This window comes from Rhizophagus irregularis, chromosome 6 (assembly GCF_026210795.1).
Source record: "Rhizophagus irregularis chromosome 6, complete sequence".
NCBI classification, from domain to species: Eukaryota; Fungi; Glomeromycota; class Glomeromycetes; order Glomerales; family Glomeraceae; genus Rhizophagus; species Rhizophagus irregularis.
The window spans coordinates 169666-190845 of NC_089434.1; the positions used below are offsets into that span (position 1 = coordinate 169666).

Here is a 21180-nt window from a genome sequence, read left to right on the forward strand (position 1 = left end):
GAAACGCAATTAAAAATCGATCCAACTGATTTAGTATTTGAATGGATACCGTATGATCAGTTTAATGACGTTGAAAAAATAGGCGAAGATAATTTTGCCGCAGTATATTTAGCAAAATGGGAAGATGGTCCGCTGATCTGGAATTCAGTAAAGTATACAAGAGATTCAAGCAAGGCAATTACTTTAATACGTATATACAACTCACAAATTATGGTGGATGATTTTCTAAATAAGGTATGAAATTTCTAAAAATTTAATTTAATACTTTCAAATGCAACAACGCAACCTTATTTTTTATATTTTAATAGGTCAAAAAATATAGAAGCCATAATAAATTTGAAATATGTGGAATAACTCAAAAACCTCATACAAAAGATTACGTTATTATTTCTTCCAATTATAAGTATTCTAATGTACACTGTTTAAAATGTGATGAAATTTATAAAGTAAAGTGGTGCAAGCCATGTCAGATAAAACTTTTAAATGATTATATAAACAGTGGAAATAAAAAAATTGATAATCACATCCAAGAAATGCAATTAAAAATCAATCTACCAACAGATTTAGTATTTGAATGGATACCGTATGTTCAGTTTAATATTGTTAAAAAAGAACGTGAAGATAATTTTGCCTCAGTATATTCAGCAAAATGGGAGGATGGTCCACTGATCTGGAATCCAATTAAGTACTATACAAGAGATTCAAACAAGATAATTACTTTAATACATATAAACAACTCTCCAATTATGATAGATGATTTTCTAAATAAGGTATTAAATTTCTAAAAATTCAAATTTTAATATTTATAATGAAACAACAATTTATTTTTTTATATTTTTAGATGAAAAAATATGAAAGCAATAATAAATATTTTGGAATATCTCAAGATCCTCAAGGAGATTACGTTATTATTTCTAATAATTATTACAATAATAAAAACTGTTTAAATTGTGATAGAATTTATACAAATACAGTAGATATGTGGTGCAAGCCATGTCAGACAAATTATTTAAAAAAAAATTTTAGTGACTGGACCAAGGAATTGATAATCTCATCCGAGAAATGCAATTAAAAATCAATCAATCAACTGATTTGGTATTTGAATGGATACCACCCCCACGTGACCGGTGATGTTTAAGGGGAAGTGAAAAATTTTTTTTTCACCACTAAAAATTTTCTAATGGGAGGATGGTCCACTGATCTGGAATTCAATTAAATATACAAGAGATTCAACTACAGAAATTAATTTAAACTTACAAGTTAATTTTTTAAATGAGGTATGAAATTCTTTAAAGATTAATACTTTTTATGCAGTAACGTCAACTTATTATTTATATTTAATAGGCCAAAAAGTATATAAGTCATAACATATATCTTAGAATATATGGAATATTCCAAAATCCTAATACAGAAGATTACATTATCATCTTTAATTATGATAAATATTACAAAGAATACTCTGAGACTTATTGTTCAAAATGTGAAAAAATATATACATATATATGGTATAAATGGTGCAAAATATGCACTATAAGTTCTTTAGAAGAAAATTTTACAAATTGGATACGTAAAGATGAAAAAATCTTTAATTTAATTCAAAACATGCACTCAAGAATCTTTTATCCGACTGATATAGTATTTGAATGGATACCATATAATCAGTTTAATAATATAAAGGTAATATACAAAGATTATTTATATTTAGCGATGTGGGAGGATGGCCCATTACTTTATGATTCAAATAAATATATAAGGAAATCAAAAAAAGTAGTCCTAAAATATTTAAATAACTTGACCTATTTTGATGAACTTTTAAATAATAATAAGGTATGAATTTCTATAAATTCAATTTAATATATTTTACACAAATTATATTAATTTTTATTATATTTTAATAGATTAAAATATATGGAATATCTCAAATTACTTATACAAAAAATTATGTTATAGTTATTGATAATGAAGATTTTGAAATTTATTTTCAAAAATATTGCATAAAATGTAATGAAATATATACATATATACAGCATGAATGGTGTAAACCATGCGAATTGAATTATTTAAAATATAATTTAACAAAATTTGGTAAAAATGAGAAAATTAATAAATTTGTTTATGAAGTTCAATTAAGAAATTAAATATCCATCTGATATAGTATTTGAATGGATACCATATGAACAATTTAATGATATTAAAGAAAAAGATGATTTAATATATTCGGCAATATGGAAAAATGGACCATTATATTGGAATGAAGTGGAATATACAAGAAATTTAGATAAAGAAGTTGTTTTAAAACATGTATATAATTCACAAAATACTATAAATGAATTTCTTGATCAGGTATGTCTTTATATAAATATATTTTATTAAAAAGATTACATTATTTTTTCAATTCAGTCCATTTCTATTTTTTGAAATAAATTTTATTTGGTGTTTTTTACTAGATTAAATATAATAGGAATAATGGCATTTTTAAAATATATGGAATATCTCAAAATTCTTATACAAAAAACTATATTATTGTTCTTGATAATGATTTTGGAAAATACTGTGTGAAATGCAATAAAATGTACTCAGATGTGCAGAATAAATGGTGTAGAACATGTAAAATAAATTTTCTAAGAAAAAATTTTACAAACTGGACAAGTGGAAATGAAAAGATTGATAATTTTATTCAAGAAATGCAATTAAAAATTTTTTTTATAATGATATAATACTTGAATGGGTTTCATACAATCAGCTTTATAATATTAAAGAAATAAAAAAAGATTGTTTTTCTACATTATATTCAGCAATATGGAAGGATAAAATAATATTTATAAAATATCTATATAATTCACAAAATTCAATTAACGAATTTTTAAATGAGGTATGATGATTTACTATTTTTTTTAATTTAATTTTTTTTCATAATAATAATTAATTTTCTGTTTTAACAGGTTAAATTATATTCTATTTACTTTGAAAGTGATAAGCCTAAAATATATGGAATTTCTCAAAATTCTGATACAAAATACTATATTATAATTTTTTATAGCAAATACTTAAAATATTGTATAAAATGTAATAAGATGTATATATTTACAGAATATGACTGGTGTAAAGTATGTCAGATGAATTATTTAAAGAAAAATTTAGCAAAATGGACAAGTAAAAATGAAAAAATCAATAATTTTATTCAAAAAATGCAGTTAAAAATAAATCATCCAAAAGATATAGTATTTGAATGGATACCATATAATAGGTTTAATGAGATTAAAGAAATAGGCAAAGGTGGTTTTGCTACAGTATACAGTCAACTCTCTTTATAGTCACACATTTGGGACAGTCCATATTTGGTGATTATAAAGAGATGTGACTATATAAAAAATTTCTTATATTTGTATATCATAATTCCGGCCAAAAATTAACATAATTTTAGCCAGAATTATACTTAAAACTTTATTGTATCGTAACTTCGCCAATATTAATCGTAGAGAGATGATCTTACCGCCATTCGATTCGTCTTGATGAGACGGTTCTAATGGTATAAAATACGTCGAAATCCAATCACTAGATTAATTTCCGAAATTAAAAAAATATTAATGGTTTTTGTGTAATAACTCTGCCAATATTGATCCTAGAAAGACGATCTTACTACCATTCGATTCGTCTTGATGAGACGAATCTAATGGTATAAGATACATCGAAATCCAATCACTAGATCAATTTCCGAAATTAAAAAATATTAAATGGTTTTTAAGTAATAACTCCATCAATATTGATCACCGAGAGATGAGCTTACCACCATTCGATTCGTCTCGATGAGGCGATTCCAACGAGCTATAAATCGTCTTTCCACAATCACTAGGTACCGAGAAATCTAGCAAAATGTTAAATGGCGCAGTAAACGTAAATCAAGAAATATTATAATGCCGATGTTTAACATTTTGTTGAATAACTCGTCAGCCAGTGATCGGAAAAGGATAAAACTAAAAAACTCTCTCCCGTTCTGCTCACTTGACAATATTTACAGAAAAAATAAAAAATTTTTTCGAAGTTTTTTATTACTTTTTCTTTATATTTTCTTTATTTTAGATAACTACGACACTTTACAAAATGACTACAGACAAGAAAAAGAAAAACAACAAGTCTAACAACGATACTACTTCTAAACGTCCTGCCTCTAGCTCTCCAGCAGGCAACGTTTCTGGTCAAGGTTCCTCTATATCTGGCCCTTCGAACTCCCCACCTTCGACCACCTCTACTAATAAACGTACCAGAGTCAGTGCTGAAGACTCTGTCATGGATGTTGATAAACCTCTCACGCCTCCTGGCCCTGTTGAGACAACTTCCGCTGAGATACCTTCTCAACCCGATACCTCCTCTCTCGATGCTTCGCAACACGCCCCTACTAACAACAACGATAAAGGCAAAAGCCCTGAAATTACTCCCGCAGTCTCCTTCCCTGAACGTGCTGCCTCTCCGGACGCGTCCCAAGCTGCAGTACAATCTCAACCTACACTTTTCTACGCCTCGGCCGCTCCTAATGACGTCGATGGCTTTTGGAATCACTTCGCTTCGAACCGCGACGCGTGCGACGCGGTTGATCGACAACTTTCCTTGTTCTCCTCTTATGGTAGTCGTGCCACGTGTAGTGGATCCAACGATTTGAAGAGGATCATCGTACATTTCCGAAAAAAGGATGATCTAGACAAAGCCACAGCCTCCCCTATGGATTCTTTGTTTGGTTTGCATTTCCATGCATATGACCCCCAGGCTATTAAGGCAGATGAACACGCGCGTACCCTGGTGGTTACCGATATCCCCCTTTTTCTAACTGACGCTCTTTTGCGTGGTACCTTTTCTCGTTACGGCAATATTACTCGTTGCCATACCCGTTTATCTAAACTTTATCGTACTGCATACATTACCTTTGAATCTACTGGTGCTTTACAGAACCTCGACTCTACCTGGGGCGTCCTTTGTGGAGGACATTGTTTGCGTATCTGCCCCGCTACTTTCTCACCTGAACAACGTGCTGAAAGACGCGCTTATGTTGCCTTACTTGCCGGTCTCCCGCGTGGCACTATAGCGGTCGATCTTGCTGAAATTGCCGATGAAATTTCCGCTAAATCTATTAATGTTCCCTTCTCTATGAATTCTTACAATCCCAAACCTTACGCCTATTGCCATTTTGCCTCTGAAACGGCTATGGAAAATGCTAAATCTATTTCATGTGCCCTCAAGAAAGTTGGCCTTACCTGGCATTCTCCGGATGAAGTCACTTCTCTTTGTCATCGATGTGGTCGCCCTAATTGTAACCCTGATCGATGTGGTTCCTCATCTAGACCTAATCGCCCTTCTCGCCTTTGGCAATCTAATGATAAATTACGTGCTTTATATAATAAGCATCTACCTCCTTCTCATCCTGCTAAACGACATAACCGTTTTGCCCGCCCTGATAACAATAATGATGGACAAAGCCGTACCAATGCTTCTCGCCATCGTTCTAAATCCAGACCTAATAATCGACAGCAATCTCGTTCTCACTCTCAACGTCGACCATGGAATCGCGATAATCTCAATAACAACAATAACAATCAACATCGTCGTATTCCTGATGCAAATGAACTTGATCACTATGCTGATGGCATGGATGTTACATACCCTGCTCCTCCTACTGTGCTTACTGATTGGAAATCTATTGGTGCTGCTCTTGAAAAAGTAGTTGAAGAATTAGCCCTTCTTACCACACAATTTGCTACCATGAACAGCCGCATCACTAATTTGGAATCTGCTATGGCTGCTCGTGCTCCTATTCCTGGCCCTTTTGTCACTAAACCTCCTTCCTACGTCCTTTCCTCTATGCAAGGATGGGATGATACAGTGAATCGAAATGATAATAATATCCTCGTTGATGTTAATTCTCCTCCTTTGCAATCAACAAGTGGTTTTTCCCCAATTCCTCATTTTGCTCCCATTCCACCTTCTAACGTCACCCCTTCCTCTCCTATTGATATGGAACAGCGACTCTCCTCTCTTTCTGACACTGTTGCCTCTTTGGCTGGCTCGATTAAAGAAGGAATCCAACAAAACAACCTCATCCTAGCTCGGCAACAAGGCCAAGCTAATCAATAATTGTTCTCTTTTTCCCTCTTCTTTATTACCGATTTATCGGGGTGTAATAATGATGGACAACAATAAATATAATTTTTCCCCTCACCCCTCTCCCCTTATTAAATTTGGTCAATTAAATGTTAATGGTTTATGTTCCCCAGTTCGACAACAACATTTGCTTAATTTTTTTCTCCACTCCTCGTTTGGTGCTTTATCTATTAATGATACGCGTCTATCCCCTTCAAATGCTAAATTTATTTTTAAAAATGAACACTCCCAACATCACTTTAAGTCCTATTGGGCTTGTTCATCTTCTTCTTCTCGCCCTCATGATGGTGTTGGTATTTTGTTACGTAATCCCCTTCATAAACATGTTCAAACAATTGATCCTTGGAACGGTCGACTTCTTAAATTAGACTTGTTCTTTCATCAAACTAAAATTTCTATTATTTCTATATATTATCCCCCTTCTGGTTCCGTTCATCAATCCATTTGCAATGATCTTATTGCCAAACTTCTTTCTTGGCTCGATTATGCCCGAGCTAATAATTATTTTGTAGTTATTCTTGGCGACTTCAATGCTGATGTAATCGCTCATTCTAATTATTCACCTAATCATTTTAAGCTTCTTCGCTTGCTTTCTTCTCGGTTTTTTACCGATCATCAAGCTCACTCCTCTACAAATGGTCCTGATCCCACTTTCTTTCATGATAATGGATCTTCTAGACTGGATTATATTTGGTCTTCACCTGGTTTTCCTGCCCCTGGTCTTTTTTCGCAAGTGGTTACTTGCCCGGATCTCCTTGATCGTCCTTTTACCGATCACAAAGTTCTTACAACTGTTTTTGACTTCAGCTCTTGCCTGGCTATCTTGGCTAAATCTCGTCTTAAACAAAAGAAAGAAATGCGTACTATTTTCTCTTACGCTTCCACTTCAGTTGAACAATGGAATAATTTTACCACTGAAGTAGATGATTCTCTTGGAGTTTATTTAGATAGACAATATCACCCTAATTTTGATTTCTCCTCTCTTTCTCTTGATCGTATGTGGCATGCATTTAAAGCTGCCATAATTAGTGCTGCAATTGAAACTTTACCCTTTCAAAAAGTCTCCAATACACACCGACATTCGTACTCTCCCTGAATTAACTAAACTTATTGCTATTAACAAGTTTTTAGATCGATTTTTATATCGCCTTACTACTCGTCGTTTTAATCGGCCTTCTTTCAGATTGCGCAAATGACTGCCGCTTTGCCCTCCCATCTTGAAAATCTTGCATCCTTACTCCCCGATTACTCAGTTCCTACCTATTCTACAACCCCCTGCATCTGTATTTAAATCGTTTTTACGATCACAGAAAAATTTAGTTTCTGCCTTTTTATCTACTAAATTCGCCCAACACCTTACGGACTCAGTGGAATATTATACCGCACTACGTGACGAACACTTTTCGAACTCGCTCGGCACCTTTATAGATTCTGCCTTATCAGTAGAAAAACGTTCAATTGTTCTTGACCGTGTTCTGGTCGTTTTGGACTCAACTCCTACTTTATTAACGGATCCTTCGGATATTAAACAAGCTGCTGTTTTTCATTTTCAATCGATTGTTTCTCCTCCGTTGGTCCGCTATTCTTCCGTCACTTCATTTCCCGCCCGATGGCAACAAGCTTACACTCCTCTTACAAATGTGTCTGCTTCATTATATGATCCTGTTTTGGCGCCTATTTCCCTACAAGAATGGTCTACTGTGATTTCCTCCATGCCAAATAACAAAGCTTCCGGCCCTTCAAAAATTTCTTATGAAATGATTAAACATCTGTCCGGGGAAGCCTTGGATTTCTCTCTTTTATTGGCCAATACCTGCCTTTCTCGCGGTGATATTCCTGCTGACTGGCGTGAAGCTGTGGTTTATCCTATTCCTAAACCTCACGAATTTGATGCTCAACTTAAGAACACTCGACCTATTACTCTTCTGGAAACAGTTCGAAAATGTGTAGTCAAGGTCGTCACTAATCGTCTCTCCAACATCCTTGCTGATAGTAAAGTTCTTCAAGGAGGCAACTTTGCGGGTTTACCTGGTGGTTCTACTGATGTCCCTATCAAAATGCTTGATGCGATTATCCATCAACATAAACATGACTCTACTGATGATCAGGAACTATGGATCGTTTCTCAAGATATCTCTAAAGCTTTTGATTCTATGGATTTAAATATGCTTAAACTAGCTTTAGATAGATTACATATCCCTGCACTTTTAGTGCGATTTATTTTAAATCTTTTTACACGCCGAAATAATAAGATTATTACTTGTCATGGCGATACAGCTGCTTATAGAGTACGTGTTGGTATCGATCAAGGAGAAATCATTTCCCCTCTTCTTTGGGTTATTTATTTGGATCCCTTACTCACTGTTTTGAATCAAGAAGCACGAGATCCTTTTATTTTAAAATCTTCAGCTCTTTTAAATTATTCTCCACTTGAATTTGAACAACATTCTTTAACAATTTCACATTTAACGTTTATGGATGATTCTACACTTATTGCTTCTTCAAAATCTGGAATAGAAGATCGTCTTTCTATTACTGCTGAATTTTATACTTTAAATAATGTTCAAGCTAATTCAGCCAAATTTGTTCTTCTTTCATCTTCTTCCCCTTCTTCAAAGGTTATTTTTGATCTTACACCTTCCTTTTTAGTCTCTGATTTATCTCTTTCCCTTTCTTCTCTATCTTCGCATGCTTCCTTTCGCTTTTTAGGCGTTTGGTTTTCTTTATCCGCCTCTTCTAATTTTGTTCTCAAACAAGCGCGCTCCATGGTTAAAGATATGGCAGCTCTCCTGGGACCGAAGAAATTATTAGCACAACATGTGGCCTATCTCTACAATGCCTGTCCTTCTTCCGCGATTGGAATTTCGTCTTCAAACTACCCTTTTCTCTGAAAGTACTATTCAATCAATTGTCAAGCCTCTGTTTTCAGTACTTCGAAGAAAAGCTGGTCTTGCTATGACTACTCCGTTGCCCCTGTTATTTCTCAAACTTCCCTTTTCGATTCAAAATGCTTTCTATCGCTTTCTTTCTTTCCATATTGCATCTTGGCAAAAAATTTTCACTCATCCTGATTTCAAAGATTTTGCCCTTTATGCTATCTCCTATCTTCAAGGATATCTGGGTGCAGAAAGTTGCCCGACTACTATTAACTTAGAACCATGGTCACAGATCGTTTCTTTGCGAACGCACACTTTGTTTAATTCGTTATTGTTTTCTTCGCGTTTGAACATCACGTGGTCTCTTTCCTTCCGGCCTCCGAGGCATGATCTACAACCTGCTCTGCCACTCCGATCTATTCTACCTCATTCCATTTTTCAATCGAGTTGGAAACTTTGGAAAAACTTGAACATATTTGTGCTTGCTCAGTTGGTTTCTCCTTGTGGACGTTATCTTATGAATTGGCTTGACCTTCGTTATCTTGGCATCGTTGGTCGTAAAGGACGAATCCCTAATTGGTTTACCTTTATCAATAATAATTTTCTTTCTTTTTCTTCTTCTACTTTACTTTTATCTTCATATTTTATTAACTCTTCTTTTACTTTAGCTTCTCCTTGTTTATTAGATCATACTGTTAAAGATTATTCTTTTTATCCTCAATGGGCTATTAATCTTGACTCTGCTACTCAAACTTTATCTGTTGGTCGTGTGTGTATCACTTACAAGAAACAAAACTCGGCTATTATGTCTCATTGGCTTCCTGTATCTACCTCGGCTGATGAACGATCCTATGACCCTTGTCCCGGTTGTGCTCTTAATATTCCAGCACTATCCAAGAAATCTGCCATTAAACAACGCTGTAATAGCGAGAAGTGTTTTTTTAATGTAATCCTATCGGATACTATGGGCTATCCTACCAGAAATGCCAAAGTTTTCGCGGCTTACCTTCCCATTACTCTATCTACTTCATGGAGCTATGCGACTTCCTTGGCTCTCGTTCAATTTTCAAAAGCGTCTCCTGCTCCTTCCCCTCTCTTTACGGATAGAATTGATAGAATTGAAAACACTATCTTACCACTTTCTGTGCAATCTTTGTACACAGATGGTTCGTTCCATCCTGCCAATGATCCTTCGCCTCCATCTATGACTTCTGCTTGGATTGCTCTTGATGATGTTGGACTTGTTCTGGAATCTTCTTCCATGCATCTCCCTTCTTACTTTCCTTCCGCTTTGCGTTCCGAAATTTCTGCTGTTCTATTAGGATTGAACGCCCTTTCCCGTGATTCATCAATCTCTATTCATACTGATTGTAGTCAGTTAATTTCACTATGGACACGGTTTGTTGATGCTCCTTTCTCACCGAAGTTGCTCCGAGAACCTAATCATCTTCTTTGGCTTTCTATTCGACAACTTATCATGGATCGTAATCTTAATGTCGATTTGATTAAAGTCCCTGCTCATGGCGATGATATCTACAATATACAAGCAGATTCTTTGGCAAAAGATGCTCATTCGTCTTTACAACCCACTACTTTACTTTCAACATTTTGTTATGCTCCATGCTTGTTGACTTTTAACTCCTTGCCTATTGACGTGAATATTCGACATTTTCTCCGCTCTATTGCAGATGCTCGTGCTCTTTTATCTTTCTGTTCACTAGCGCGTTTTACTGCTCTTGGTTCTCCTTCACTTTTTGATTGGGCTGGTATATATTTTTGCCTTTCACAAATTAAAGGTTTTGCTTCGCATAGGAATGGTCGTCCTGAATTTTGGATCTTCCGCATCAAACTTCTTTTGGATATGTTGCCTACCTTAACTACTCTTCAACAACGCAAACCCTATTTATACTCTCCTGATTGGCTTTGTCCGCAGTGTAATTCTGCTCCTGAAGATTTGAATCATCTTTGGACTTGTCCTTACATTTTACCGGAGTTAAATCCGTGTTTAACCCACCAATCTGAAGTCGTTAAGTTTAGAGACTCTTGTTTATCTTCTTTCCTATCCTTGAAATCTTTGGATATTTCTTTTCAAACCGAATTTTTTGCTTTGGATTGTTGGAACTATGAAGCTCCTTCTTCATCCTGTCTTTGGCTTACTCGAGGATTGTTGCCTGCGCATTTAACGGCATTTTTGAATCAACACTTTCCTCTCTCTGTTATATACAAGATTATTTCTCCCCTTCTTAATGACTTCCAAGTCGAATTGTATGGTGAAATTTGGCTGTGTCGGAATGTTCTTTTCCATGCTTGGGAAGAGTCGCAGGGTATCTCGGCTGCTTCCAAATTACATGGCCCATCTATAAATTCTTCTCCTATTGTTTCTTCTCCATATACAAATAACTCTTCTTTGGCGACAGTTTCTCAGGATTCCTGGATTTCTTGGATATCCTCTTTTATAATTCGGGGTGGATCATGGATCTCGCACTTGGATTTTCTGCGCCGCTTAACAGTTCAACCTCTTAGGATTTCTTTCTGGTAATGGACTGGATTTTTGGATGTTGGATAGTTGACTCACACTGGCCTTCGGGTAAAGTTGGGGTATGCGATTCTGTAATAGTCTAGTTTTTCTTTGCTTTAATTTTATTTTAGTTTAGATTTCTTTACTTGTATGAATTGTGAAGCTACTCTTTTTATTTTATTAGTTTATTTTCTTATTTTTGTAATATTGTTCGTTTGAATTTTCGATGTTTAAATATAAATAAAATAAAGTCATAAGACTGTTTGCACAGGAAAAGGATAAAACTACCACCATTCGATTTGTCTCAGTGAGACGATTCTAACAAGCTATGATACATCTTTGTACGATTATTAGATGCCAAGTTATTTAATATATTCTTTATATAACTGTGATTATAAACGGTTCTTTTTAATATAAGATTTTTGAGGATAGGTGTGATAGTGACTATAGATAGATTGTGACTATATAGGATAGATTTTAATAATAAAGTGTTTTGAACATTCAACTGGTGTGACTATATAGTAGAATGTGACTATAACGGGAGTGACTATAGAGGGAGTTGACTGTATACAGGAATATGGAAAGATAGTCCATTATATTATAATCAAAATAAAAAACAGTATACAAGAAATTCAAACAAAATAGTTGCTTTAAAACTTTTACATAACTTACAAAATAATATACCAAATGATTTTTTAAATGAGGTATGAAATTTTTTATTAAATTAATCTAATATTTTATTTTAAAATAAGAATAAATAGTAATTATTATTGTTTTAATAAATTTTAATAGGTCAGAGAATATTCAATAACTAAAAAAAGTAATATTATTAATATTTATGGTATATCTCAAGAACCAAATACAAATAATTATATTATAGTTCTTGATTATGCAGAAGGTGGAAAATTTGATAAATGGATGAATAAAAACTATAAAAATTTTTACTGGTTATGTAAACTAAATGTATTACTTAATATTATTAATAGTCTTAAAGAAATTCATCAAAAAGGAATGGTTCATTGTGATTTTCATACAGGAAATATATTATTTTTAAAGGATAATATATGCGATCTTGGTAATGATATATTAATTTCAGATATGGGTTTATGTGGAAAAGTTAGTAATATAAATAATACAAATGAAATAAAAATTTATGGAGTTATACCTTATATTGCTCCAGAAGTACTAAGAGGAAAACCATATAGTCAAGCAGCAGATATATATAGTTTTGGCATGATTATGTATTTTACAGCAACAGAAAAACAACCTTTTTCTAATCGTGCTCATGATGAATTTTTAGTATTAGATATATGCAATGAAATTAGACCTGAAATAAATGAACCAGAAGCTCCAAAATGTTATATTAACTTAATGAAAAAATGTTGGGATTCTAATTCAAATAATAGGCCAAATGCTATTGAAATAGAAAAGGAAATTAGTTCATTTTATACTTCATGTAATTCAATATTGGGACAACGTAATTATTTTAAAGTAGCAGAAGAATATAGAAAATTTTTTAAGAGGAATAAACAAATTACTCATCCACAAGCTATTTATACATCATCTTTATTGCTTAATCCTTTTACTATAAAAAATATTAGTGACTATTTAGACTGTGCAATTCCTGATTAAGTAAAATAAATAAAATTGCATTTATTAAATAATATAAAGTAAATTATTAATAGATTTAATATATATATTATATCATAAATAAACACAAATATAATATACTTTTATTAATAAAATATTTTAATATATAATAATAAATCTTCTGTTTTTTTTAATAAAAAAAAATAAGAACTTATAATAATATCTGTTTCTTAAATAAAAATAGAAGATGCCCATAATAAAATAATAAAATTTGTCATAATTATATATTAATGTTATCCTTTAAATAAGGCCATATTAATTTAATTTTTCATTTAATATAACTCTTTCCCCTCTGTTTTTGGATTTTTTATATAAAAAAAGTACATGTAATTTAGGCCGAAATTAGACAAATCTTTAAGTCTTAGCCAGAATTATCATTTAAAATTTTTACTCACTTTTTTGGTCAAAATTTTGGCCAAAATTAATAGTAATTCTGGCCATGTATTGTATTTTATGTATTATTTTTTGTCTCTCCCTCTTCCTACTAGATTAGAACCTCCTATGTTATGTTAAACAAAGAATTAGCTTTAGCCGTTTATGACTAAATAATATAATTATATTATTTAGTCATAAACGGCTTAGACTAGGTTATTTAGTAATAAAATAATCTAACTATAACTAAATAATCTAAGTATGACTATAAATAATCTAAATATAACTAAATAATCTAAGTATGACTATAAATAATCTAAATATAACTAAATAATTTAAATATATCTAAATAATCTAAAGTTAATAACCTAAATATGATTAAATACTCTAACTAAATAACCTGTTTGTGACAATTTTGTATACCTAGTTATTTTTCTTACTATATTCCTTCCCTTTGAATCCGCTTTTCTTTAGCTTTTTCCCATTTATTATTTGTGATCATGTGATTAAATAACCTAAATATTACTGTTACTAAATAATCGAAATGTACCTATTTTTGTTTGGTTCTCTGTGCCAATAATCGTTTTCTAATATAATTTATGTTATTGGGGTTCTATAGTTGATTGGTTATTAAATTCTATGTTGGAGGTCCAGCCTGTCTGCAATTATTTGGATTCTAAGTTTTATGATGAAGTTTTTGCCATTCTGCGCCTCTTTGGTTGCCTGTTAAGGATTCGAGGGTGCTTTTCTTTTTTACCTATTTTGTTATTTATCAAAATGCTGAAATATGGTAAAAAAATATCATGTTAGGTGGTGCAGTAGATCTGCGATTAATTTTGGCCGGCACTATATCATAATTTTGGCCGATCTTTTGGGCATGTGATTTGAGGATCCAGCTTAGTACCATGATGGTGACTTAATAGTGTCCTGGAACTTCTGTGAAGCTGTCATGGAACTAGTGAGGAACCATCATGGAAGTGTTATGGAATGTCAGCTTGGATGTCGACTTTTTATACCCAAAGTTCTGACCGAAATTATGGAATAATGCTGGCCGGTACTGCGCCAGACACGTGATACTGTTCCATCACCAGAACAGCCATTCATAGTTACGGGCTAGTAACGGGAACATTTCTGGAACATTTCTGGAATCCAATATATATGCATTTGTATCACATATTTTTGTATCCATATATTTCTGAAATCTTCACGCTCCAGTCTGGCGGATGGTTGGTTAGTAAAGAATTGGAGGTGCAATATGTAAACATATTTTTGAGATGGATTTCGTTCTAAAAATTCCGTCCTAGTTGTCTAAGTTATTGGGTCAACTAGGACGGGAACTAGGACGGGTTTTGATATGTGAGAAAAGCTAACAACTTTCTTTGATCAAGCTTTGTTCTTATATACTATGTCCAGATGTCTCAGTGTCCTAGTAAAAGTAAAGTTGTAGGAAAAAATTCGAAACTTTTCCTATGCTACATATGTATGCTATTTGTATGTCATTTGTATGCTATTTTTTGAGCGTCACTAGTGTCATAAGTTTCATATACTAACCTGTGACGCAACCTGTGACATGTTCATTATGCTTTTTGAGATTATTAGGCTATTTTATTTCTTTCTTGATTACTGTCACTAGTGTCACAAGTAAAAGAGTAATAAATTCTAGGAAAAAAATCAAAAATTTTCTATGCTATCCTAATGCTATATATGTATCGTGATATAGTATATGTATGATATATATGTGGTGTATATATGCTATAAAAAATAAAAAAAAGTTAGGATTTGGCCGATTTTTCCAGTGACGTCTATGCCACCTGTGACACTCATCAAGAAAACTTTCTTTCGGCCTAGAATTCCTAAAGAGCCTATCATCTGCGTCACAAGCTTCTGTCACAAGTTTTTTTTCTAGTGACAAGTTGTATCATTTTCGTTTACCTCTAAATTACCTACCAGTATCTCCGCCGAAGCTAAGTCTACTATCCTTTTCCGATGGTATTGTTCCCTTTTACGGTGCTTTCTAGCATGATCATCGCAATATCCATATCCGGAATAAGATAATTTTCCACATTCTTTGCAAAATACCTGAGAAGGAGAATTGCGATGAATAAAACATCCTTCCGGATGGTAGCATCCTCGATTGCAAATCTTACCACTCCTGTGGATATAAGTACATCGATAAAATACCATTTTTAATAACTATGGATTGTTGATTTATGTATCGATCTATATAGTTCAGAATTAATTTTCATTTTAAACTTTTTTCTCCCAGAGTATATAGTTTCTCTCGAACTGTATATTTGCGATATAATATTATGACCGAACAATCCTCGCTTTCAGAGTTCTTCGACGCCTCCGCCCTGTACTATCAAGGATACAGAGCCTCTGATATAGGTGCATCTCTATATAAAATTCGAGATGATAGTGTTAAACCAAGGCATTTCCTTGGTGCAGACAATGCGGATGAAATAGAAGCTATACTAACAGAGCGTGAGGACCACTCCTTACACGAAATTATTGATGGAGATGAGCCACTCCGTCCTGTTATAGACTTTGATTTGCCAATAGAAACATTAAATGCTATAACTCCCAAGCTTTCAGGCGGTCAGGCGAAAAATTCACTTTGTTGTGCCTTTAGAGATACTTGCCTAGAAATATTCCCAGAATGGGATAAAGAAACTTTAACTATTGCCGAAAGTAGTGATGAGAAAAAAATATCTCTCCATGTTTCAACCTTTGGCATGAGACTTCCGAATATTGCTCAGGTCGCGATGTTCACTGAGCTTATTCGTAAAAAACTTCCGACAGCTCTACAAGGAAATAGCATTATCGATAACATAGCAAACAAATGTTCATTCTCCTTGCGGATGCTTGGATCACCCAAATACAATGAAAAAACTGGAGAACATATTCGTGTGAAAAAAGCTATTTGTCCCAAAGATGGAACAATCTTTGACTTCATGATTCGCCCACCCAATGATGAATCAGAAGTCATCAAGAACAGTCCTCTCTTGGTTGTTCTGAAAGCAAAAATGGAGGGATATCCTAGCACAAATAATGTTATCACCGATGCTGAATTCGAACTAGTAGAGACATTACTTCAAGAAGCTAGCATCGAAGGGTATAGTCTCTCATATCCATCTGAAAATTTTCCTAACAAATTTCCACTATCACGCATCTCCCCATCGCACTGCCCAATATGTGACCGAGAACATGATAGTGATCATGGATATATTATTCGAAATAAAAAATCCTACAGCTTTTTCTGCTACCGGGCAAACAATGATAGGGAACCCGGCTCTAGAAAACCTTCGAAAAAGCTTACTATTAGTGAAACTGCCTTGGATCGAGAACAAAAGTTCCCAAGTCCTACAAAACTAGACCGATCCAGAATTTCTGACCCAAATGACCGTTTCGTATGGGGAGATTTAATTGATATGAGCACCTCTGGGCGAAAATTTTCTCGTAATGAAGTTTATGAAGCAATACAGGCAACGGTCGCCTGTATTCAAACAACATCAAGATTATGGGTGCTCAAAATAGAGGATACGAATGGTGGACTCTATTTTGATATGGCGCCAAAGCTAGATCTTGCCAAGTATGAAGTTAACTTGCTTGAGCTAGGTGGGGAGGGGGTGAAGTTAATTAACTTAATAGATCGGGCGGTTACCAAAGGTCTAATCCTTTACCACAATATTAATTTTCTACCGTATCTGCTGAATAGTCCAGTTCCCAATACAAAGTTCTTTAACCTTTTCATAGGATTTTTGGCTAAGCCAGCGGTGGAAATTAATCCCGAAATCATGGATCCTATTCTCTGGCATACGAAGAATATAATCAGTAATGAAAATGTGGAGCTTCATGAATATCTTTGGAATTGGTGGGCATATTTAGTGCAGAAGCCAGAAAAAAAGCCTCGGTCAATCTTAGTCTTAAAGTCTACACTACAGCAGTGTGGAAAAAATATTATCACTGACTTTATTGGTGACAAAGTCCTAGGGGGACATCTCCATTATGCTACATCGGATTTGGAGAAAATTCTTGGGCGATTTAATAGTGCTATTCAAGCTCGAAAACTTATTGTTATGAACGAGACTGAAATGTCTAGTGGGGAATGGCATAAATTTAACGGACATCTTAAATCCCTTATAACGGAAGGAATGGTGTCTATAGAGCGTAAGGGTATTGAAACAAAGCGAATTAGAGATTTCACCAGATTTATGGTTACAAGCAACCAGGATGCTCCGCTCAAAATAGATATAGGGGATTCTCGTGTAGTCTGTTTTGATGTATCTTCACGATGTAGAGGAAATACAGTATATTTTAAGCGACTAGGAAAAGTTCTTGACTATCCCGATGCACCAGGAGTAGTCATGAGATATCTTCTTAGTCGCGACCTCTCAGACTTTGAACCACAAGAAATTCCTGTAACTAAAATGAAGATAAAAACAATGCGAGACCAATTACCTAATCCCATCCGATTTATAATTGACTATATTTCTTCATGGTGTGGGGTTAAAATAGCCAGTCCAAGTCGTACATTATTATATCAGAAGTATCTTGAATGGTGTGGAGAGAATGGTGAAAAGCCATTTTCTAATAACATTACCGGGAAGAAATTTTCAGATATTGGTATTGAGAGCAAACAAGCGCGAACAGGTGGCGGAAAAAGGGAATGGCAATATATACTTGACCGCTCCAAGATCGTAGCCAAGCTCTGTGAATCTGGCCTAAGTGATATGGAAGAATTTTCCGATATACCTCAAGACGACTTGCCCGAAAATGAGACTACAGACATACCCATATTCAATGTGCCAGAAACGGTCCTAGAGGGACCAACTATTCCACAGAAAATAATCCCACCTCAGCCAGAGCGCCATAACAGAGTAGCCGATAGAAAGAATAAGCTTTCACCTAATACCAGTAAAGATAAGAAGGCCAGTAATCAGGATGATTCGACTCAGGCACTTTTCGACTATATGGCAGAAGATACACGTGCTCTGGTCGCCCCAACATCTGGTACATCCGAGACTTCTAAAAGACCTGAACCAGTAATCGATGAACCAGAGACTTGTAAGTCACCCAAATCTATTAAATCTAGTAACGAAGTATCATCTACCATACTTCTGGCTAGACAAGAGCGAGAAGAGTGTCTCAGGAAATGGGCTATCGATCATGGCGAAGATCCAGACGTATTCGTGACCATCACAGAAAAAGATATCAGACTATCTCATGAATATAGGGACAGAATGATGTCGGACGCAGATGCCATCGATTTCGTGAAAGAAGACGGTATGAATGTAAACGATATATTTTATATGTCTAGGAGAGAAAGGCTAATAAGTGAAGAAATATATCTCCGCAACTTCGAGAATGCAGGTAAGCTCCGGACATATGTTTATGACGATGAGGAGTGGCAAAAGGGTATTAGCATACTTCAAGAGAACGGTCACCTATGGTAGGTTTGATATCGACAAGAAATGACAAAAAATATAAGCATACTCAGCGCAAGCGCGGAGAATGGTATGCTTTGGTAAAGAGCGAATAAGAGTGGGTTATGAAATATTAGTAGGGATGGGACTTTCGTTCTTTACAATTAGGCGATATAAAATCCCAAATTATTATTATTTTTTTCGCATATCCTATCTACCCGCAATTTTCAAATATATATATAAAAGATATTCTGGCCGGAGCTTGTGACCTCATAGAGAGCCCGCAATAAGTTATAATATTCTTTTTGCCCACCGACCATGGATGTCAGAACAATTATTTATTTTTCGAATTGAACTTTCTCCGCATAGTATATACCAAACAACCTAGGTATAACCAAATATCCTACATATTACCAAATAATAACATGGCTGGCATCGCTACTAGATATGTAACAGAAAACGAGTTCAATAACGAGATGAGTATCGAAGAGCTCAGTCGACACGCACTGGCGTTAGACATCCTTTTGACAGATAAAACTAAGAGGGATCAGGCACGACGTCGTTTCAAGAAAGGATATAACTTTAGCGAAAAACAGGTATTTGCATTAATTCCTAAGCAGACGGCTGGTCAGAAAAAAGAAGGAGCCGTATCCAATACTCCTGATACCACTCAGGAAGTAGAACCAAAAGAGGGGACAGTGAATATGTGTCAAATTTCACCGAAAGAGACTATTAGAGATTTGGCCGAACGTATTATCCGAGATAATATTAGCGAAAAAGAGGTAGAAGTTATAGCCAAGGCCTTATCTGGAACGGCCTCTAATGCCAGCGCTGGCCTATCACGCCTCACTAGACTTCGAAGAGAACTGAAAGCCCCTCGGAGCCTCAAAAAAAATTATCTCGGCTACATTTATTCCAGACATAACTTGTTCGGCTAATAAAAATTCAAAAGGAGAATAGATTGTTACGTGAGAATGAAGGGATCTATTATCCAGACCACTTCTCATTAGAATCGGTTAAGGAAAGACTGGATTCATATGTTGTGTCAAATATACCCGATAAACAAGCCCTAGCCGATGTAATGATAATGCTTTGTATTCGCCCTGGCGAAATTAAAGACTTGCACATATTCAATGGAAACGTAACTGGGTATGGGAAAAATCGAGATCAACAAGACATTCCTCGAGTATTTAGATCACTAGAGAAGAATGAGGAACGGGCGAAGCAATTGCTTATATGGATTCAGGAAGCAATTTCTTCCAGACAGTTACGAGACCCAGGAAAGCCAGGCGTATTATGGTTCAATACATTCCTAAAAAAAGATGAATTTCTCCCTGAAATAGGTAAACCGCTACTCCCTAGTTTTTTACGCAAATTAGGGGCAGTATTTGCAGTTGTATCACATGGTTCAAAGAATTTATCAGAGGCTATGACTATCGCTAGTGAAGCACTTCGCCACAGTGCAGACAACCATGTCTCCCCTGCAAAAAACTATACTATAGTCAATTACAGGCCCCGTGGGGTACCTTATGATCAGGCAAAAGCATTCGAGTTCTTTGACGAAAACTAATCACATACTGTAAACGGGTTAGATGATTAGGATCGGGAGAGCGTTACCTCCGGTAACCCTGGTATCATTTATTAATTTTATTTTTTCGCCCAGGCAATATATAGCATATATAAAGTATCGTAAAAATGGTAACCGATCAAAATCATTCATCCGACGTATCCAGCGAGCAGGAAGTAATCAGATATACAGAGAAATTAGCCCAGTCATTAGGACTGGATGAGCAGAATACAAGAGCATATAAAGCACTCTCTGGACAGATTTGGGCATTAGAAAAAAAACTGGAAGATTATCATATCAAATATGTAAAGCTTAAAAGGAAGGTCAATTTATTGGAAGATGAATTGGAAGATGGATTGGATGATCTGGGCGAATGTGTAGATAGGGGAGCTGTGGTCAACTTAATACATGAAATAGTTCCCTCGCTAATTAGTAAAAAAGGGCCGAAAGGCAATGTGCATAAGGATTCCTACTATTCGTCTGAGTCTTCTGAAGATTCCGATTCGGTTGAGGTAAGAGAAAAAAAGGCTGTCCCTCATAAGCAACGAAGAAGGGCGTGACCAAAGAAAGTTAAGACCCTTCAATCAGGATGAAAGCTTTCCAATATTGTATTTCACTTTT

General features: G+C 34.7%; 6 protein-coding genes across 6 annotated transcripts; 5 read left to right on the forward strand and 1 right to left on the reverse strand.

Moving 5' to 3' along the window:
* Positions 1-210: 210 nt before the first annotated feature.
* On the forward strand, positions 211-1072 carry OCT59_025830 (uncharacterized protein; the record flags this gene model as incomplete). The annotated part of the gene is made up of 3 exons (XM_066142750.1): positions 211-234; positions 309-770; positions 842-1072. 3 exons carry the CDS (start codon positions 211-213, stop codon positions 1070-1072), a joined length of 717 nt encoding a protein of 238 aa, XP_065992331.1.
* Positions 1073-1707: 635 nt separating this feature from the next.
* On the forward strand, positions 1708-2418 carry OCT59_025831 (uncharacterized protein; the record flags this gene model as incomplete). Its single annotated transcript, XM_066142751.1, has 4 exons — positions 1708-1827; positions 1899-2085; positions 2156-2343; positions 2401-2418. 4 exons carry the CDS (start codon positions 1708-1710, stop codon positions 2416-2418), a joined length of 513 nt encoding a protein of 170 aa, XP_065992332.1.
* A 10137-nt stretch (positions 2419-12555) lies between these two features.
* OCT59_025832 (uncharacterized protein) lies at positions 12556-13176 on the forward strand (the record flags this gene model as incomplete). The annotated part of the gene is made up of 1 exon (XM_025309594.2): positions 12556-13176. The coding sequence occupies one exon, from the start codon at positions 12556-12558 to the stop codon at positions 13174-13176; it is 621 nt and encodes a 206-aa protein (XP_025167946.2).
* A 2292-nt stretch (positions 13177-15468) lies between these two features.
* OCT59_025833 (uncharacterized protein) lies at positions 15469-15750 on the reverse strand (the record flags this gene model as incomplete). Its single annotated transcript, XM_066142752.1, has 1 exon — positions 15469-15750. One exon carries the CDS (start codon positions 15748-15750, stop codon positions 15469-15471), a length of 282 nt encoding a protein of 93 aa, XP_065992333.1.
* Positions 15751-19417: 3667 nt separating this feature from the next.
* OCT59_025834 (uncharacterized protein) lies at positions 19418-20562 on the forward strand (the record flags this gene model as incomplete). The annotated part of the gene is made up of 2 exons (XM_066142753.1): positions 19418-19774; positions 19945-20562. 2 exons carry the CDS (start codon positions 19418-19420, stop codon positions 20560-20562), a joined length of 975 nt encoding a protein of 324 aa, XP_065992334.1.
* A 125-nt stretch (positions 20563-20687) lies between these two features.
* Positions 20688-21119, forward strand: OCT59_025835 (uncharacterized protein; the record flags this gene model as incomplete). Its single annotated transcript, XM_066142754.1, has 1 exon — positions 20688-21119. One exon carries the CDS (start codon positions 20688-20690, stop codon positions 21117-21119), a length of 432 nt encoding a protein of 143 aa, XP_065992335.1.
* Positions 21120-21180: the final 61 nt, after the last annotated feature.